Source organism: Tachysurus fulvidraco, chromosome 22 (assembly GCF_022655615.1).
Source record: "Tachysurus fulvidraco isolate hzauxx_2018 chromosome 22, HZAU_PFXX_2.0, whole genome shotgun sequence".
NCBI classification, from domain to species: Eukaryota; Metazoa; Chordata; class Actinopteri; order Siluriformes; family Bagridae; genus Tachysurus; species Tachysurus fulvidraco.
In genome coordinates this window covers 2,833,502-2,856,088 of record NC_062539.1, presented here as the reverse complement: position 1 = coordinate 2,856,088, position 22,587 = coordinate 2,833,502, and the positions used below count along the sequence as shown (strand labels likewise).

Genomic DNA, 22,587 nt, shown 5'->3' with positions numbered 1-22,587 from the left:
AGTCTGAATAAAACACTTTATATCATATTGTGTTGCTCTGGGTTTAGTTTATATAAATATATAAATGTTACAAATATTAATGTATAAATATATAAATGATATAAATATTAATATATAAATATATAAATTCTTAATATATAAATTCAAATGATAGATAGATAGATAGATAGATAGATAGATAGATAGATAGATAGATTATATAGCAGGTTATAGACAATGTTCAGCACATTATATTTCCTCTAAGGACAAATAAAATTGCTAATAAGTTGAGGAAGTCCTTCATAAAGGGAGAAATAACAGTCCCTTAAAATGGGGGGGGGGGGGGGGCTCCACGTGTAAAACGTGTTAAACAAAAACAGACATTTTAAAAGTGTTAGCCTAAAGGTAAGAGGGTCAAATAAACACGAAGGTGAAAGAAAAGAGAAAAAAACAACAACACAGTCTTAGTGTGTAATAATCGTGTAAAGAACACGCGTAAAATCCAGGTGTGTAAATGACACAGGTTACAGAAATGACAATGTTTTGGGTAACGAGATGAAGCACAAGCGAACACATGGCAATGCATTTGTGGTTTTTAACGAATAAAAAAAAAAATCGCACGTGAAACCAAAAACACGCGACGTGCCTGAAAACCAGGTGTGTTTTTCATCTTTAACTTTCCGTGTGTCACCTAACTGTGTCACTTAACTGTGTCACCTAACTGTGTCACCTAACTGTGTCACCTAACTGTGTCACTTAACTGTGTCACCTAACTGTTTCACCTAACTGTGTCACCTAACTGTGTCACTTAACTGTGTCACTTAACTGTGTCACTTAACTGTGTCACCTAACTGTGTCACTTAACTGTGTCACTTAACTGTGTCACTTAACTGTGTCACCTAACTGTGTCACCTAACTGTGTCACCTAACTGTGTCACCTAACTGTGTCACTTAACTGTGTCACCTAACTGTTTCACCTAACTGTGTCACCTAACTGTGTCACTTAACTGTGTCACTTAACTGTGTCACCTAACTGTGTCACCTAACTGTGTCACCTAACTGTGTCACTTAACTGTGTCACTTAACTGTGTCACCTAACTGTGTCACCTAACTGTGTCACCTAACTGTGTCACTTAACTGTGTCACCTAACTGTGTCACTTAACTGTGTCACCTAACTGTGTCACTTAACTGTGTCACCTAACTGTGTCACCTAACTGTGTCACTTAACTGTGTCACCTAACTGTGTCACTTAACTGTGTCACCTAACTGTGTCACCTAACTGTGTCACTTAACTGTGTCACCTAACTGTGTCACCTAACTGTTTCACCTAACTGTTTCACTTAACTGTTTCACCTAACTGTTTCACCTAACTGTGTCACCTAACTGTGTCACCTAACTGTGTCACCTAACTGTGTCACTTAACTGTGTCACCTAACTGTGTCACCTAACTGTGTCACCTAACTGTGTCACCTAACTGTGTCACTTAACTGTGTCACTTAACTGTGTCACTTAACTGTGTCACCTAACTGTGTCACCTAACTGTGTCACTTAACTGTGTCACCTAACTGTGTCACCTAACTGTGTCACAGGAATGAGCTCATTTGTAAAGTTATGACTTCATGATTTGCTGACGTGTAGCCGTAGAGACGTGTAGCCGTAGAGATGCTAGAAGATGAGTTTATGACGTATTTATACTGAAATACAGCAGAGTTTAAATCATGTGTTAATTACCGGATAGTATTTATACATACACATACACACATGCACACACATGCAAACACATACGCACACATACACACATACACACACACACACACACAAACACATATGCACACATACACGCACGCACACATACACACATACACACACGTACACACACACACACACAAACACATACGCACACATAAACACACATACACACTCGTACACACACACACACACACTCTCACTCACATACATACACACAGACACAGACAGACACACACACATACATATACACAGACACACACACATACGTACACACAGACACAGACAGACACACAGACACACACACACATGCATACACACACACTCACACACACACATACATACATACACACACACACACACACACACACACAGACACAGACAGACACACACACACACATGCATACACACACACTCACTCACACACACACACACACACACACACACTAAGAGTTGCTCTGAGCAATATGACATTTCTGCTGGTAGTAATATTGTGACTCACCTCCTCTTTTCCGGTGCAGGAGAAATCCGGTGTTATTGTGACTCTCCTCACTGTGTGGCAACCGGTTACATGTGCAAGTCGGAGCTGAACGCCTGCTTCACGCGCATCTTAGATCCCCAAAGTTCCAAGTCTCCTCTCTCACACGGCTGTTACCAGCCTGATCTTAACGGGGGAAGCGCGTGTCGTACCGGGGGCACACCTGATGTCCTGCGCGAGCCTGAAACGCTCGCCTGCTGTCACGAGGATATGTGCAATTACAGAGGGCCACAGGATCTCACCTACGGCCGGGGAGAAAACCTGGGTAAGAACAAGCATTAAACTGCATTCGATTGGAACGAATTACATCAAGTTTCTGATCACACACACATTTGGTTTCAGGCCATATCATGTTTTTTTATTCTTTTATTCTGATTATTTTATGTGATCTTTTTTATTCAAACCCAAATAAAAAAAAAAAATACACCTTAGTACAACAGAGTGCAGACATTTATTTATTTATTTATTTATTTATTTATTTATTTATTTATTTATTTATTTATTTATAATATATATCAGCCTGACCCGAGTCCTTCCTCACACACACACAGGCCTCATTTCCAATAGACATGTAGAGTAAAATACACCGATACACTGCCAAACGTACGTATAATAATATAACACATAGACACTGTGATAAACAAAACTTTAATATTTCCCTTCAAAAGCAAACCTGACACTTATTGATCATTAGTGATGATTAAATCAACATCGGTGAGGAAGAAAACAATTGCAGGTAAACTGTTGTGGAAAAATAATCAACACATGGTGATGAGATGAAGGTTCCTATTTATAGCCACCAGCGGCGGTTCTAGGATTTTTCTGTAACAAGGGGCCATTAAGGGGCCACATGTTACATTCAGGGGCCAATTCCATGATGGTTGTGAAATATTCTCCGGTTGCGGTATTCTTCTCGTCGACGATCGATGGAACCGGGGCCAATCAGATGTCAGCAGGGGCCAGGCCCCCTGTAGCCCCGCCCCTGATAGTCACGATATAGCAGCTACAAAAGTCATTTCTCTCTCTATTGAACCCGTTGTGCAAAAAAAAAAAACCTCCACAAGTTCATCGTGTCGCTGAAGGCTATTAAATTCTCAAATCTGATTGGTCAGAAAGTACGGATTCGTATCGGTGCATTCGTGTGGATTCAGTCAGCAGCTCAGAAAGAAGTTCCAGCTGAAGGCGAATGATATTAATGCTCTCGTATTACATCCGTGATTATTTTGTTAGTAACAGCATCCAGAAGGGTTTGTACGGTGGACACGTAATCTGGGTAGTTTTCCACAAGGAGATGTTTATGTATCATCTCTGACAGGAATCTCCGGTATCGGTGCTTTGTTACAGTCCGAGGTGAAGCCGTGACAAGACAAGTGAGATTCTGCGTCTTCTTTGACAGAGAACCGACGTTAAAAGTTACTATAAAGAGATAAAATACTAAAGTACTAAACGTATAAATGCTCAAAGTATTAAAAGTCCTATGTGCTCAGTGTAAGAAAAGTATTTTGCATTCGTTCCCAGATCATCGCAGTCGTCCTCAGGCTGACGGCGGACGTCAGATAATCGCCCGCGTGCAGGAAATCCCCTCCTCGAAGGAAGTGTGGTTCCGTGCCGCCGTCATCGCCGTGCCCATCGCCGGTGGCCTCGTGCTCGTTCTCCTCATCGTTCTGGCTCTAAGGATGCTCCGCAGCGAGAACCAGCGCCTGAGGCAGCAGCGACGTGAGATGCTCTCTCGCCTCCACTACGGCTTCCACGGCCAGCATCTGACCAAAAGTCGCGGCACCAAACTGGACATGGAGTGCATGATGCCTCTGGGAGGACACGAGAGCTGCTGTTTGACCTGCGATAAGATCAGACAGTCTGATCCGAGCAGCCAGAGACTCTTATCGCTGGTTCACTGGGGACGGCACGGTCCGAGAGGCAAACTAGAGCTGGTCTGAAACAGACTCAGGAATTAAATAAATAAACTCGAACGCTCCGTCCGTCCGTCCGTCCGGTTGCTGCTGTTGAAGCACTTTATTCGAATCTGACACAAGAGACTTGAAGCTGTGCTCAAGACAGACCTTTAAAATCTGGACCTCACTAATAACTGAAGGATTTTTATTTTTTTTTCCAAGATGTGTGTTAAAGATTTGCACTTTTGTTCTAAAGAAGAAGCATTTGAGAAACTCATGAACTGCTCGTGTTTCCTAAGTGTACAGATTTGTTCGTGTAAATATGACATGACACAGAATCTGTCTTCGTGTCTTTTTCTTTTTCTTGTCAGAACGCATCACAATTCGTACAGAATTTCTGTCTGACTGAAGGTCACTTAACGAGTCAGGACACCAAATAACCTGAAGGAGAAAAGGTCAGGAGGTGAAAATGATATGAATCTGTAATACATAATGATAACAAGGTGCTCGTGTTGTGACACGTCGCTTCGCTTTGCTTTAAAAACGCTTAAATACAGAAAGACCATGAATGGGAAAGAAACTTCCAGAAGCAGGTTTGTGAGAAAAAAAAGGGAGGTGTGTCTATACTAATCACCCACAATTATCCTTTACAGTGAGAAGGATGGGAACGAGAGGGAGAGAAAAAACGAAGGAAGAGGCGTGCCATTATGTCCTCACAGTCAGACAAAGAGAGAGAGGGAGAGAGACAGGAAGTGACGGACAGACAAAGGGAGAATATGAGAGAGAGAGAGAAAGAGTGAGACCAACAGAGAGAGAGAGAATGAGAGAGGGAAAGAGAGAGAGGGAGGGAAAATGTGTGTGTGTGTGTGAGAGTGAGAGAGAGAGAGAGAGAGATACTGACTGACAAACAGAGGGAGAATATGAGAGAGACAGACAGAGAAAGGGCAAGAGAGAGAGAAAGAGAGAGAGGAAGATAGTGAGAACATAAGAGAGAGAGAACGAGAGAGGGCAGGAGATAAAGGGAAAGAGAGAGTGAGATAGACAGACAGAAAGTGAGGAAGATAGTGAGAACATAAGAGAGAGAGAGAGAGAGAGAGACAGGGAGAGAGAGAGAACCAGCGAAGGCAGGAGATAAAGAGAAAGAGAGAGAGAGAGAAAGAGGTGGACAGACAGACAGAGTGAGAGAGGGAAAATGTGTGTGTGTGTGTGTGTGAGAGAGAGAGAGAGAGAGAATATGAGCTGGAGAGACAAACGTAGTGCAACAGGTTTGTTAACGTCAATCGTTTGTTACCATAGCAACGCAAAGTAAATGCCAAGAGCAGTCTCATAAATTTCACGTCTTAATGCTGAAAGCCGAAAGTTTTGGCACGACGATGTTTTTCCCCTCAGGACAAGTCGCTCAAAATGTAACACCGGTGTCGCCGCGTTCTTCATCCTGATTGGTCAGAAAGTCAGCGGCTTCTGTGCGAATCACAGGTTAACGTTAAAGCACACGTTTTATCACCTCATCGTTTCTATAGCAACCCATCGTTCACATACATGGGAGACGAAGAGGGATTCAACCCGAAGCGTTTATGGAAGGAGTCTCCGGTGTCAGCGCTCTGTATCAGTCAGTTATTTATTGTGTCTTATTATATTCTTATAGTAAATAAACTCATTTCTTCCACACGTTAAATAATAAAGCTTAAAAAAAACGTTATGAGATCCAGCGAGCGCAGAACAGCGAGCGCAGAACAGCGAGCGCAGAACAGCGAGCGCAGAACAGCGAGCGCAGAACAGCGAGCTGCTGCGACTAATGTCGTTCATTTATGGAAACTGTTCAGCTAAACGAAGCTCAGTGAGAAAAGGAGCGCTAGTTATTTTCCCCAGTGATGTGACTACGTCTGTGAATTGTCTGATGTGTTCAGAGCACCACAGGGGGTTAAGGGCCTTACTCAGGGGCCCAACATTGGCAGCTTTGGCAGTGAACCCTGATCCTCTGATCAACAACCCAGAGCAGGGGAGTAGCCATCATTTAAAAAGTGTGTGTGTGTGTGTGGGGGGGGGGGGGGGGGGGGATATCTAGTGTTATCTGTTTTTTTTTTCTTCTTCCAGTTAACCCTTGTGTAAATGACAGGTTTTATTTTTAATCATGATTTTCTTTAATCATGCTTTATATGCGTTATGATTATATATGATTATAAAACAGAAAGAAAGAAAGAAAGAAAGAAAGAAAGAAAGAAAGAAAGAAATAGAACAGCTTGCCACTGGGACAGTACCCTTAAAAGGACATCTTTGTACCTTATTTAACCCCAAAAATGGGTGTTGTGTAAAAATGTGGCAAGTCGTGGCCTAATGGTTAGAGTCTGACTCATAATCCTAAGGTTGTGGGTTCGAGTCTCAGGCCGGCCACGACTGAGGTGCCCTTGAGCAAGGCACCGAACCCCTCCAACTGCTCCCCGGGCGCCGCAGCATAAATGGCTGCCCACTGCACTGGGTGTGTGTGTGTGTGTGTGTGTGTGTGTGTGTGTGTGTGTGTGTGTGTGTGTGTGTGTGTGTGTGTTCACTGCTGTGTGTGTGTGTGTGTGTGTGTGTGTGTGTGTGTGTGTGTGTGTGTGTGTGTTCACTGCTGTGTGCGTGTGTGTGTGTGTTCACTGCTGTGTGCGTGTGTGTGTGTGTTCACTGCTGTGTGCGTGTGTGTGTGTGTACTGCTGTGTGTGTGTGTGTTCACTGCTGTGTGTATGTTCACTACTGTGTGTGTGTGTGTTCACTGCTGTGTGTGTGTGTGTTCACTGCTGTGTGTGTGTGTGTATACTGCTGTGTGTGTGTGTGTTCACTGCTGTGTGTGTGTGTATATACTGCTGTGTGTGTGTGTTCACTGCTGTGTGTGTGTGTGTGTATACTGCTGTGTGTGTGTGTGTTCACTGCTGTGTGTGTGTTCACTGCTGTGTGTGTGTGTGTGTGTATACTGCTGTGTGTGTGTGTGTGTGTTCACTGCTGTGTGTGTGTTCACTGCTGTGTGTGTGTTCACTGCTGTGTGTGTGTGTGTGTGTGTGTATACTGCTGTGTGTGTGTGTGTGTTCACTGCTGTGTGTGTGTTCACTGCTGTGTGTGTGTGTGTGTATACTGCTGTGTGTGTGTGTGTTCACTGCTGTGTGTGTGTTCACTGCTGTGTGTGTGTGTGTGTATACTGCTGTGTGTGTGTGTGTTCACTGCTGTGTGTGTGTTCACTGCTGTGTGTGTGTGTGTGTGTGTGTATACTGCTGTGTGTGTGCACTTTGGATGGGTCAAATGCAGAGAACGAACCCTGAGTATGGGTCACGTCACTTAAATGTGATTAGCTAACTAGCTAACTAATGTATAGTTGTACATTGTGCGACAATTTGGACACCACATGCCAACTTACACTGCTTGACATTTTTATAAAAAAGGAGGGGTTTTTTTTGCCGCTTTGAGCTCATCGTAACCGAATGCTGGTGCGACTCGAGCTGCAGTACCGGGGGCGCGTGAAGATGACGTGACAAGTGAGTGACGGATTGCGTGAACGTCATGTATAGACTATCTTATATACATCTCTCCATTAAAACCTCAACATGTGAGGAACACAACTCTCCACTAAGAAAGTGACGGGGACGAATTTACTTTTTATAAAAAGTGCGGGTACATGTCCCCCCGCGTCCCCCGCGTAATCTACGCCCCTGACCCAGAGCCTTACCCACTTGAGTGTTGACCTAGTCTCACTGTTAGGAGTGTAGGGTTGAATCCCCGTGCTTGTGATTTCACCGATTCAAGCCATTTTCCCCTCTGAGTGAAATCCTGGAGTTACTGATTAGATCTCGGCTTTCACAGTGTGCTACAACGTTGTCAGGGAATTTCGTGAAGACTTGACAGAACCTGGACTGAGATGAAGAGGATTATGCTAATCAAGCCAGGAAGTATTAACGTCAAAGATTAGGGTTTGAACTTTTGTAAAACTCGGCCAGTGCCGTGAGCCTGAAACCTTCTCCTGATGTGGGTGGTGTAATGAACGTAACCACAACATGCAGGAATTTTGTCCCCAGGACTCTGAATAGCTTAATCAAGCCCAGAGAGCGGGTGTGTTAGTATGTCAACACACACACACACACTGCTTTGGAGTCATTAGTTGGAGTGTGTGGGCTACCGCTGAGACGTGTGGAAGCTCTTACGTTAATGCCTCGTTTTTATCAAAGCGCTCTCTGCCAGCGCTCTTTATTTCTCTCTCATTCATCTTTCACTCCTCTGTGCTATTAACTAGTAGATTTTACATCATCATCATATCTCTCTCTCTCTCTCACTCTCTCTCTCTCACTCTCTCTCTCTCTCTCTCTCTATCTATCTATCTCTCTATCTCTGACTCACACACCTGTCTGCCTTTCCCAGCCACAGCTGAGTGTCTGTTAGGGAGACAGGTGCTGTAACCGAGCCTCAGCGCTAAAACCTCATCAGCTAATCCGTTAACGCGGCGGCGGCGGCGGCGGCTCGGCCCTGCCGCTCTGCTATTATCCGCACGCTAAGCTCTTGATTTTGCTCATTAGACATTATTTACATTCCTCATCCAATTGCTCTGGTTTATTCATACCGCCATTATCGCCTGTCCGATCGTGCAGCAGACGTTTTTATTATTATTATTAATATTATTTAAACATTTATATAAACATTTATTTATTTATTTATTTATTTATTTGTTTGTTTGTTTGTTTGTTTGTTTTTGTTTGTTTATTTTACAAAAGGACATAACCATGCCTTGTGGGTAATTTGTGTGTAACATGCGTGAAAAGCAGAAAAAGATGGCTGATAAGGAAACAAATGTTCAGAACATCATAACCTTGATTGTTTTCCTCTAACAGCGTGAGCCCAAGACTGTTATTCTTTACTGAGAAACTCTCACTCACTCTCTCTCACTCTCTTTCTACCGCTTATTCGAACTTCTCGGGTCACGGGGAGCCTGTGCCTGGGATCTCAGGCGTCATTGGGCATCGAGGCAGGATACACCCTGGACGGAGTGCCAACCCATCACAGGGCACACACACACACTCTCATTCACTCACACACACACACACACTACGGACAATTTTCCAGAGATGCCAATCAACCTATCATGCATGTCTTTGGACCGGGGAGGAAACCGGAGTACCCGGAGGAAACCCCCGAGGCACGTGGAGAACATGCAAACTCCACACACACGGGAATCAAACCCCGCCCCTGGAGGTGTGAGGCGAACGTGCTAACCACTAAGCCACCGTGCCCCCCCACTGAGAAACTTGAATACCATAATGCACTCTGAGTGCTTGTCAATCAGTCAAGCTCCGCATTTAATTCACACTTTGAGACTTAATCCAGGCTCAAAGGAGCTTTGTAGGAAACACGTTGTTGAAAACCTTTTTTATTTAGACTTTAATCTAACTGACGAAAAAGGTGTGGTGTAAAGTTGTGTTTGTCCGATTGTCTTTTTGTTGCGTTTTAGATCATTTTAACGGGTGCTTTACTTTAACACAACGTGGCTCTGAGCCCAAGTACGGTGGTTCCTCGTCTTTACGGCATCTCCTTTTATATCTGAGTGACCAAAAACCGAAATGTATAGGTTTAACGCTCCTGCCTTGTGCGCAGGAAAAACCTGTCTTCATTACAGCAAATGTAAGAGCAGGGAGAGCGTTTACTTCTGACAGTAATAACAGGGACCTCCTTTTGGAACGTTCTATATATTTAAGTCTATACTGGTTTTTTATGGCTTTATGGTTTAAGTCATCTGGATAAAAAAGAACCGTAGCACGACTCCACCTGTTGTTTTCTAAAATTCAGCTGAATATAAATCAGTGTGTTTAGAGCGTTCAGCGTTTCCGGTTATGATCTGTCCGGCGTGCGGCGTATATCACGACGGAATAGATTTTTCGACTCGGCACGAGCTCTCGGCATGGGAGACGTCCGGGGGGGTTTTTTTGCAGGAATCATAAATACAGTACAGGGAAAGTCTCGTACTACTCTGGCACTCTGTGGTGAAACAGTCTGCCTGCTCCGACTTGCCAGATAATATCAAAGTGCTCTAAATAAGAGACTTCGGTCCTGGAGCCGGTCCATTCGTACTGAAAACAAAGGCAAAAGGTGTTAGGAGAAGAAAGGAGGAGAAGAAGAAAAAATAGACCTTTACAAATGTCTTTTTAACTCAATTACTGAAAGCTTGACAGTCTGTCTTGGAGATCAGCTTCAACACACACTCACACACAAACACACACACCATTATCTCCATTTCTCCAGGTCATGTAAGAGAGGCTTTTAGGGGCAGATTTGGGGGCTCTTAGCGAAGGGTCTGCTCTCAAATCCCAGGCCTGTTCCAGATTTGATCAATAGAGCGAGTTCGCACTTTGAACTTGGAGTGCGAGGAATGCAGTTAATGCAGGAGCTCATGGGGCGGAGAACAGCCGAGAGGTCGAGGGCCGTCTTTCTTTAGCGCGGCAGCTGAGCTACTGATGCTGAACGGGTTCGAGCGAGTCGAGATACAGAGCGTGAACAGACCCGGCTTATTTCTCATTTCCGAATAAGAAAAAGTATTTTATCTCATTCTATAAAACGTGCACACGTGAGGTTACGGCTGTTACAACCTGTGCGTTATAAATGTAAATAGAACAACACATGGCTGCTATAACGAGCGAGGTTTTACAGATCTTCCACGATCTATAACGTATCTATGAATGGATTAAAAAAAAAAAAAACATACAGCTGCTATAACGTAAAAGTAGGGCTGTCAAGTGTCACGCATTGAGAGTCACTCATTTTGGTCATTTATCACGTTCTACCGCCACACATCGAATTTCTCACCTAGAAAAACTTTTTGACTCTTTATCATATATTTAATAAGCCGCAGCGCCCAAAACGTATCAGTCCGCGTCGCTTAGTCGAGCCTGACACTTATCAGCCAATCAAAAAAAAGAGGCTACACAATAGCCAATCAGAAAATAGCACTATCTGGGTAAGATTTAACGCAACATCCGATGAAAAAAGAAACATCCGTTAGCGAGGGTATTTTCGATGGTTGGTTAAACGAAACAATCATGACCCTAAAAATGTCTGGGCTTGAGCCGAACTGTTTTAAATGGGAGCAACATTACCAAATGATAAAGGAGTTCAAAAAGGCAACAGACACTTACAATAAACAACACCAGTCATAATCTCTCTCTCTCTCTCTCTCTCTCTCTCTCTCTCTCTCTCTCTCTCTCTCTCTTTTTTTGGAGAGGGGGTGGGGGGTGTTGCTGGGGGGTTGGAGATGTCACACTTGCCTGTCTTCAAAACTCGAGAGTCCTGTAAGTGACAAGCATTGCAGATGTTCCACAATGTTAAACACATAACAACGAACTGATCCAATAAAAACACCTAGCTGCCGTAATTTAAGTGACATTAAATGTTTCTATAAAGTTTTTGCCCCCTAGTGTTTCATCCGTTCCACAACATCAACTGCGAGTATAAAATCAAATCCAACCTTACGGAACCGTGATATAAACCGTATCTTGCGTCGTTCTGCTACGTAAAGCAACTTTCTTTTACATCATCCAGCCAGACGCTACTTCTAACACACGACAGGAAATACTGGGTCAGAGCACAAGGTCAGCGTCTTTTCCCAGCTCCAAGCATTCAGATGTTTCAGGGTTTAGCTCAGGCCTCGGGTCGTAGCGTTGCTAAGCATTTCATTTAGATTCTTTTATTGTGTGAAAAGCTTCATTACAATATTCATCCTTGACTTATCATTTAGACGGAAAGTAAAAGATCTGTGCTGTGGAGACGGGGAGGGGTCGGTTCGAACAGTTACTATACGTCTAGAGCAGACCCCGTCTGGTACAACACACACACACACACACACACACACACACACACACACACACACACACACACAAAGACCACTCTGACAGACAGGAAACACTTAGTCGTCTGCTGTTGGGTCTCAAACCGAAGACACATGATACCTATTCAAAGGAGTGCTTTTAGCGAAGAACAGCGCTCACGGTTTTTTTTTCCCCCCACTGCAATTTCAAAGACATGATAAATGTACGTAGCATGTTAAATATTACGCACGCACATGCTCTTTTATTCATTCTGCTCCAGCGAGACCCTTTTAAACGCTTCAGTAAATCAGATTCCTACTGGAAGAGATACTTCACCACACTGCTAATGTCGCTGATAATTTATGAACACATAAAAGGCTCAATTAGCGTTCGCATCATGCTAAAAGTCCCTCGGGTCTGCTAGGACCCCTGACTAGCAAAAAGATTTTTTTTGAAGTTTTCCTTAAAAATAAACCCGGAACTTTCTTATTGCTAGCTTAACAAAACTAGCTTAGTTTAAATCGCCTTAACGGATTTGTGACCGTTTACCTAGCCGGTAGGATTTATAAAAATTGGGAGAGTGAATAAAATGGAGCTAGCATAACATGTAAGATTTATGGAGCTTAGCATAACAGCCTAAAATGCTTTTGACTAAAGAGAGACAATTTATTTTCATTTTAAATTGGATAACTTATATTTGAGTGACTGATTCTGACTGAACAAATGCTGCTAGCTTAGCATGATTGTCTCTGAAAGCTCTGGAGAAAACCTGTTTATTTTCTGTTTACTTCTCGCTTCTGTAATTTTCTCACCATTTGTAATTCGAAAACATGTGGAATTAAAGTGACATTTGACAAACATTTCTAACAAAATAAACATTTAAGTTAGCTTCATTGTTTATAGGGTTTATAGAAGTCTCTAGTTAGCTGACATTAGAAGATTAGCATGACATAAACATGTACAGTGTTTAAGATTCAGCTGTAGCTGTGGTAGATGTAGCTTAGCATGTTTGTGTCTAAAAGCTCTGGATAATTTGTTTTATTTTTTTACTCTGTATTTTAGAAAATATTTTCCACAATCCTTATTTTTAGTATGATGATTATTGTGTTTTATCTTGGATATAGAAATAATTAATAAATAATAAACATTTAAGCTAGCTTAGCATACTTAGCATACTTTTTAGCATACTTTTTAGCTAACATTTCATTTAAGTCACAAGCTACAGCTGATAGAATGAGAATAAGAAGTTAAAATGTGTCTCATATGTTAGTTTCACTACGTTTCGAGTTCAGATCCAACTGTTCTGAACTAATCCGTGCTATGATTTTTAGTGAACAAATGATGTTAGCTTAGCATCAAAAGAAAACCCTCTATATGATACTCCTCTTTCTTTGCAAAAGAATTGTTTCCTATAATTTTTGTTATGTGAAATGGACCCACTAGCTTAAAAGATCCACTAGCCTAAAAGATCCACTAGCTTAGCATTGTTTTGTTTTTTTAGATTGTTTATGATCCATTTAGGGGGCTCACGGTGTCTTAGTGGTTAGCATGTTCGCCTCACACCACCAGGGTTGGGGGTTCGATTCCCGCCTCCGCCTTGTGTGTGTGGAGTTTGCATGTTCTCCCCGTGCCTCGGGGGTTTCCTCTGGGTACTCCGGTTTCCTCCCCCGATCCAAAGACATGCATGGTAGGTTGATTGGCATCTCTGGAAAATTGTCCGTAGTGTGTGTGTGTGAGTGAATGAGAGTGTGTGTGTGCCCTGTGATGGGTTGGCACTCCGTCCAGGGTGTATCCTGCCTCGATGCCCGATGACGCCTGAGATAGGCACAGGCTTCCTGTGACCCGAGAAGTTCAGATAAGCGGTAGAAAATGAATGAATGAATGAATGAATGAATGAATGATCCATTTATATACTTACTGTGTAGTGACACACTTTGTAGCCAAAGATAATTTAAAAAAAAATTTTAAGATGTTTTTTGCAAGTCTAACCCCATGTCATCCTAAAACTCTTCCTTTTTTTCTAACTGTAATTTTACTTAGCAACATTTGTGTTTTCACTTCTTCACACCAGCAAGTGATCAGCACTTTTATTCTTCCATAAGAAGATAAATCCCAGACAAGTTACACCATTTTAAATACCAAATTACTCAGAATCTTACTCTATAGCTCTTCTCTAAAAAAAGCCTTAATTTGACTCGATGATGTAATGGATAAACGCAGAGCGCTCGGTTTACTCGACGTCGCACATGTTTATCACAAACGTATCAACAGCACTCAGAAAACCGTCAAGGTCACGTTGTAAAAAAAATGTAAGGAAAACCCTCTCTCCATATCGGGTAAGATCTCTGGCCTGACCCTTCGGCACGCTCGGCCGTCTGCGGCGTCTGCGGATAATAAACAGTCTGGAGAGAAAGCCTGCTTATTTTCTGCCTGCAGTTTGAGGCAAAGCGAGTCATTTTCATGCCCATAATCTTCAGCGTGATGATTAAGGTTTCTGACAGAGGGCTGTACTGGCTGAGTTGGCATTATATTTTGAAAAACAGCGTCTGTAAAAGCCATCACCTCCACCTCTAAAACCTCCTCATCCACCACCATCACCATCTCCATCATCACCACCACTTCCTTCACCAGAAACACCACCACCACCACACCACCTCCTTCACTACCAACTCCTGCTCCACCACCACTACCATCTCCTTCACTACCTCCACCCTGACCCTACCCTAATCCTAACCTTAATTAACCCTAACCCTAACCACCACCGCCTTTTACACCCCCACCACCTCCTGCAACTCCTCTACCTTCCCCACCTCCATCTCAACTTCCTCTGACTCCACCTTTATCTCCACCACCACCTCCTCCACAACCACCCAGATCTTTTGTGTCTTTCTCGAAGCACATATATTTTAACATACACACATATATGATAACATTCATATACATATATTTTAGACTGAAATGTAAAATGTAAAAAAAAGTCATGGGCTGGAGAAGAATTTTTGATTTAAAAAAAAAGTTTTAGAACCATTTTGGTCATTTTTATCCCAAAGTTCCTTCCAAGTAAATCTAACACATATTAGAAGTGAACTATTTGTAGTTCTTCGTGGCAGCAATAAAAAAAAACAATGAATGATTTGTTTTAAAGGTTCTTTATGAAACCACAAAGGTTTCTTCTTTGCCATCACACTGAAGAACAGTTTCTGGAAATTTTCTTTATTTTTAAAAGTCTATTATGTCTATAATTTAAGAGCGGATGCTTAATAAGTCCTTTTATTTGGTAGTGATAGCAGCTTTATGTCCCACCTCCCTGCCTGAGAACACGACGGCGTTCCTGTAACGTTCCTCTGGGCATAGATGGCTTCATTAGGATTTGACAAGAATATGAACGTTTTACTGTTCTGCCAGTCGGGAGCTCGCTTGTCTACACATTTTTGTGTTGACAGGATTTACAGGCTACTGTAAGCGTTTTTGTAAAAAGGTGTGTGAAAAGCGTTACAGGACGAGATCAAAGCAGAGCAGCAGCTTCCATCCGACGTCGTTCTGTCCACCGTCGTGTCCCAACATGTTCATAATTACACAAAGCTTTCTCCCAGAGACAAGCCCTCAACCTTAACCTCCATCAAACAACCCTCTCTCTCTCTCTCTCTCTCTCTCTCTCTCTCTCTCTCTCTCTCTCTCTCTCTCTCTCACACACACACACACACACACACACACACACACACACACACACACAAACACCTTTGACACAGAGCTGCAGTTCACAGTCACATGAGGCGGAGCACATTCCAGCGGTTGAGGCTTTAATAACAGGGCCGTCTGTGTGTTCCTGCGTGCTCCGCTCCACTTTGCTCTCCATAGGAGATCCGACCAGATCACATCACGCCCATGTCCACAAAACAGCTGGATTATAAAAGCAGATCGATTCGTCGCACGTAGCGACATCGATCATAACAAAAAAATTCTTCCCAAATATATCTTCAGTAGCTAATAACATTTTCGGATCCGCTATTAGGTTGATGTTACGTTAGCTTAAATGTTGTGCTAGAATTTTAGATACTAAGGTTTTCTAGCTAAGAGCTAGCATCGATCTGTAAAGTAATATATTTGGAAAAGATTAGCAACAGAATTTTTTTAAGAAGTTTTTCAAATGGCGCAGTTTTCACTGTCAGTGTTCTTGAGCTAGATAATGGGAAAAAACAGACAAATTGGTGTGAAATTTTGTCAGCAATTAGCCGGTGGAGACGTGGCTTAGCGTTTGAAGATGGATTTGGTTTTTAAGGCGACAGTGAGGATCTGGACCTGCAGTTTACACGCCGCTAAACTAACTTTAGCTCCGAGCTTCGAATACGCATTAGCTACGATAACATACAGCAAAAACGGCCGATTGATTACGTTTGGGATAAGTTGTGAAAATGAACTGTTCCTTGTTCGGATGTCATGGTGGGATGGAGGAGAGCTGCAGGAGGTCTGGGATTTCGCTCACGTTTAGACGTCCTGATCGAGATCAGGTAACCGAAGCGACCCGGCAGCTGGATTGAATAAAGGAGAAACAGGAAGAGATGCAATCGGTGCCTCTGCCCAGATTAAGCTGAGGGAGAGCACAGGATAGGAGAGATAATGCGTAAGGTCAACGTTTAGCCTGGAGCTCTGGACAGATTAACGCCAGGCAAGACATTAGCCATGGACAATAAGATGCTTGTGCGATAAATCAGAATTTACACGAACATTTAAAGCTCGTAACAGAGAAATATATCTTTTATATTGTTATTTTTAATAGATTTTTTTTCTTCAGGTGATGATTATTTTTGTTCTTTTAGATACCAAACATTTTCACAAAAAATGTTTAAAGAGATCTATCTATCTATCTATCTATCTATCTATCTATCTATCTATCTATCTATCTATCTATCTATCTATCTATCTATCTATCTATTTATTTATTCCCTTGTCATATTGTGTATTACATGTTGTTATACTGTTTGAACGTCCAATTTATTTATTTATTTATTTATTTATTTATTTATGGACATGATTGTCCAGTGTAGTTACAGACAATATGAAAACAATGCTGTATAAAACATGATGAGATGTTTTATTAAAGCCAGTGATGTCTCAGTAAAATCCTACTAACTAGACATGGTTTCTAGTCGGACCCTGTTACTTTAGAGCCTTTGTAATAGAAAGAAACATAAATATGTTTAATAAACCACTTTACAGGGGGCACGGTGGCTTAGTGGTTAGCACGTTCGTCTCACACCTCCAGGGTCGGGGGTTCGATTCCCACCTCCGCCTTGTGTGTGTGGAGTTTGCATGTTCTCCCCGTGCCTCGGGGGTTTCCTCCGGGTACTCCAGTTTCCTCCCCCGGTCCAAAGACATGCATGGTAGGTTGATTGGCATCTCTGGAAAATTGTCCGTAGTGTGTGAGTGTGTGAGTGAATGAGAGTGTGTGTGTGCCCTGCGATGGGTTGGCACTCCGTCCAGGGTGTATCCTGCCTCGATGCCCGATGACGCCTGAGATAGGCACAGGCTCCCCGTGACCCTTAAAAAATAAAATATAAATCAATAAAAAGATAAAAGCGGTAGAAAATGAATGAATGAATGAACCACTTTACACCCAAAGAATTCTACCTGAGACAATAACAACCTCTCGGCAGTGAGCTGCTCAGAAGGATCTCAGAAGGATCGGGTTTCACCTCCACCACACAACTCATGCTGCAAAGTTACAGTTTTATGAAAAGATTTTCCATTTGTTTGAATCTGCCTTTCGACAAAAACAGACCGTATGTGAAGTTTACACTGAAAATAGTTTCTGCTTGAATAAATAATGACTTTTTGTCGGTCCGAACATAGCCGTAAGTGTGAGAACGCTCTGCGTACAGTGTGTTTAGCAGCTATTTCCAAACCTTCCCACTTTTCATTCCTTCCGCTCTTGATTTCCTGGATTTCCTGACAGGCCACAAGTTGGCAGAGATGACGCGGGCAGTTTATTTAGCGGCTGTTTGTCTGTGAAGCTCTAACATGTGTTTAGTTTAATCTGCTAAGGCCATCGAGTGCTGCATAATAACCGAGGGCAGCGGAGAGGTGGTGCGAGGGCTTTAGGGATCTTCAGGAAGACACGGGAGCTGAAAAACAGGCCTGATGGCCGGAAGAAATGTGTGACTCAGCAGAAAGTCGGAGCAGAGTTATAATTTTGCTTTCAAAAAATAGAACCTAACCACTGAATACCATCCTTCTGTGCTCTCTCTCTCTCTCTCTCTCTCTCTCTCTCTCTCTCTCTCTCTCTCTCTCTCTCTCTCTCTCTCTCTCTCTATTTTTTCTCTCTCTCTCTCTTTTGGCTCATCTAATTATGGGTCCGGAAGATTGCAGGTTTTAAGTCATCTCCACAAGACTGGCCAAAACTGGAGCCCGATGCAGAAAAACACACTCTTTTTTTTTCTGTCGTTCTTTTCCTCTGTGTCCCTCCCTCTCTCTTTCTGTCTCGCTGTCAAAATAAATATAACAAATACTTTCCCACTTTCGTCTCTCAAGAAGATTGGAAATGCTTCTGTGGTGAGATACAGGAGAAAGAACAGGAGCTTAAATAACTTTCATTCGGAGTTAAGAAGTTGTTTCCATCTGCTAATTGACTTTACGATGGTGGAGTGGTGGTGGTGGGGGTGGTGATGGGGGGTGTTAGCTTCGGACTGTGTGTTGTTCGAATCCCGCATGCTGCCACCAAGTGAAATCCTTCAACATGCAAGGTTGATTATAGCACAGAAACGATAGAGAGACTCAAAGCATAAACTGAAAAGCATCTCAGAAAATATTTAATCTTATTTTCATACAACTGAGGCTTAAGGGCCTTGCTCAGGGGCCCGACAGTGGGAGCTTGGTAGACCTGAGATTCAGACTCACAAGCTTTCTATCAGTAGTCCAACACCATAACCACTGAGCTAGCACACGTCCCACAGCATGGCCTTTCTAGAGGCAGAGCTACTATAAGAGAACCACAGTGAATTTTTGAGAACTATTGACCGATCGTGACGTCCCCATGTTTAGGTAGTGGACTAAGTTTGTCTATTTTGATAAGATGTAATTAACTAAAAGTATGTGGCTGTATTTTGTCTTTGGGTGGCGTCTTCAAACACCGTGTTATCAGCAGGGCCTCAAGATGCCTCCCTGCATTTAGACATGCGCTGCTCTGTAATTATACATGTACCAAGCTGTCTGGAGCGTAACAGAGCAACAGGACAGTCTGAGAGAGAGAGAGAGAGAGAGAAAGAGAGAGAGAGAGAGGGAGAGAGAGACAGAGGGAGAGGGAGAGAGAGACAGAGGGAGAGGGAGAGAGAGGGAGAGAGAGGGAGAGAGAGACAGAGGGAGGGAGAGAGAGACAGAGACAGGGAGAGAGAGGGAGAGAGAGGGAGAGAGAGACAGAGAGAGAGAGAGAGAGAGAGAGACAGAGAGAGAGAGAGAGAGAGAGAGAGAGACGACGGGAGAGGAGGGAGAGAGAGGGATGGAGAGAGAAAGAGAGAGACGAGAGCGAGAGACTGAGGGGAGAGAGTGAGAGAGAGACTGTATGTGCTAGCTAGACTGAGACTCTTTATCTATCTCTCTTTGCGTGATCTACTCTCTCTCTCTCTCTCTCTCGTGCTCTCTCCCTCTCGCTATCTCTCTCTCTCTCTCTCTCATCTCTCTCCTTTCTCCATATCACTCTCGCTCATCAGCTCTCTCTCTCTCTCCCTTTCTCTCTCTCATCTCTCTCTGCTCTCCTCTCCCTCTCTCTCTCACTCTCTCTCTTTTCTCTCCCTCTCTTCTCCTCTATCTTCTCTTTTTCCTCTCTCTCTCTTCCTCTCCTCTCTCCCTCTCCTCTCTCTCCTCTCTCTCCTCCCTCTCTCTCTCCTCTCCACTTATATATATATAAATGATATATATCTATCGATAGCGTATTTAATATATATCTATATTATCTATCGTACTATATAGAGTTTCACTCGGCTACTCCACACACACTCTGACTTTGACCAATACTCTGCTGACCTGAGGTCAGTTTGAAGGTGTATCTGAGAAACACTAAACACTTTGAACTGCAGATCCTGAGTCAGTAGGTCTGAGGTCAGTTTATTTTGTTTCTCGTGTTAATTGCTGGAGGCCAGTTTCTCAGAGTAGATGTTCTGGTCAATATCAAGTTGACGTCTAGACTCTACCAGAGTCTAAAAAGCTGTCCATTGTCTCTGATGGACTCGATCAATGCTACTCCATTTGACAGCCAATCGAATCCTGGCTGTGCGAGACTACGTAGTTTTTAGACTAGTTTCACTACAGAGTCTGAAAAGTTCTGTCAGCTAGCTTGGCCAAGGTCTACTAAAGATCGCTGACTCACTTAAAGCTAGTTCATGACCATGCGGAAGTGTAAAAAGTCAATCAGACTTCAGAGCAAGCTTCATGAGCCTGAAGGTTACAGCGAGAACCGTGCGGAAAATATCACACGCTTTGTTTTCATGAGGCTAATCAAAACCAGTTCAAAAGGTCACCAAAGGTCGATCAAAACCTTGCCTCGTAAGCCAGACGTAGAGTTTTGAAATTCATCCGAGAGTCTGGTATGTTCTTTTAATAAACACGACCAAGAACCCCCTCATTCGTCTGACATGGCAGATGACCACCCACAGACCTTATACACAGAACATTCCAGATTATTTCGTTTTCTTAAACTCTTTCGAGGAACTTTTTAAAATACTGAATTCTGTGAGCGTTTCTCTTTTATTACAGAGTGCTACAGCGTGATTGTCTGCCAAAAAAAGCTTAATATAAGCCAAAAGATTCAAGATCCTAAAGCTCTTATGGCCAGAAAAGTAGACGTATAAAAAAGTAAAATATCAAAATCTCTACAAGTCTTTTCATCGTTTTACTTTTCACGCTAAACAAAAGCTAGCGTATACGATATAGATAATTAATCGTACAAGTAAGTGTATTATCAGTGGCTCAGTTATATTCCTTAAAGGTAAAAATTGTCGACTACATATTTAGCTGATGCTGGCTGAGTTTCTGTGTTACTATGGTGATATAAACTAAAAATCATTAAAAAAAAAAACAGCAATTTTGTTCATTAGCACAGTGAACAAAATTGCTGTTTTTCTTTTAGTCTTTTTTGTTTTTTTATGAATTTTTGTAATTCATTTTTATTATTATTTCTTTTATAACTTTAGCTTTCATGATTCATAGAGGAATTTTTATTTTACGGTTCAAATTTCTATAATGAAATGAAATTTATTCATTTATTCCTTTGTGGGGACACGGTGGCTTAGTGGTTAGCACGTTTGCCTCACACCTAAAGGGTTGGGGGTTCGATTCCTGCCTCCGCCTTGTGTGTGTGGAGTTTGCATGTTCTCCCCGTGCCTCGGGGGTTTCCTCCGGGTACTCCGGTTTCCTCCCCGGGTCCAAAGACATGCATGGTAGGTTGATTGGCATCTCTGGAAAATTGTCCATAGTGTGTGAGTGTGTGAGTGAATGAGAGTGTGTGTGTGTGTGTGTGTGTGTGTGTGTGTGTGTGTGAGTCTGTCTCTCTCTCCCTCTCTCTGTCTCTCTCTCCCTCTCTCTGTCTCTCTCTCCCTCTCTCTGTCTCTCTCTCCCTCTCTCTCTCCCTCTGTCTCTCTCTCCCTCTGTCTCTCTCTCCCTCTCTCTGTCTCTCTCTCCCTCTCTCTGTCCAGGGTGTATCCTGCCTCAATGCCCGATGACGCCTGAGATAGACACAGGCTCCCCGTGACCCGAGAAGTTCGGATAAGCGGTAGAAAATGAATGAATGAATGAAAGGAATGAATATTCCTTTGTCATATTGTATTACATGTTGTTATACTGTTTGAACATCTAATTTATTTATTTATTTATTTATCTATCTATCTATCTATCTATCTATCTATCTATCTATCTATCTATCTATCTATCTATCTATCTATCTATCTATCTATCTATTTATTTATTTATTTATTTATGGACATGATTGTCCAGTGTAGTTACAGACGATATGAAAACAATGCTGTATAAAACATGATGAGATGTTTTATTAAAGCCAGTGATGTCTCAGTAAAATCCTACTAACTAGACATGGTTTCTAGTCGGACCCTGTTACTTTAGAGCCTTTGTTATACAAGCGTTCACATTTCACAGAAGAACGAACGAGGCAGAAACAAATCATGAGTTGTATGAGCAGGAAGCAGATTGGACTTTGGGAAAGAGAGGGTTTTTTTAGGTAATAAGCTATTGCAGGTTACAATGGTCCATTACATGGGCTGATTTATTGAGCAGGGTTATTGATGTAAGTGCCATAAAGCAGGAGGTTTTCTCTTGGCCTTCTTTCTTATTAAGTTTCAGATTATGTTGATACATGTGCTAGTATGATAGAATATAATAAGGCCAGTCAGGAACAAGAAACATATAAAACAAAACAGTGACTTCAAAATAGATTAGTGAGGTTTTTCAGAAGTCTGATACCAAATGCGAAACGATTTCCGCTACGTGTTTTGGAAATAATTTAGCTTTTTTGCCTTGTGCGTGTTTGACATGAAGCTATTGTTCTTCATATAAACATGGCTTTGAGGAGAAAGGGAGCGTGTGGTGAGGACTAACTCGAGAAAGAACGCACAGCCT

General features: G+C 42.5%; 1 protein-coding gene across 1 annotated transcript in view; it reads left to right on the top strand.

The window, feature by feature from the left end:
• Window positions 1-4,499, top strand: part of bambib (BMP and activin membrane-bound inhibitor homolog (Xenopus laevis) b) — a 5,391-nt gene extending 892 nt beyond the window's left edge. The window contains exons 2-3 of the mRNA XM_027166102.2: window positions 2,248-2,529; window positions 3,783-4,499. Of these exons, the coding sequence (XP_027021903.2) occupies window positions 2,248-2,529; window positions 3,783-4,201 (701 nt within the window). The 3' untranslated portion in view covers window positions 4,202-4,499. The remainder of the gene's footprint in view (window positions 1-2,247; window positions 2,530-3,782) is intronic.
• Window positions 4,500-22,587: the final 18,088 nt, after the last annotated feature.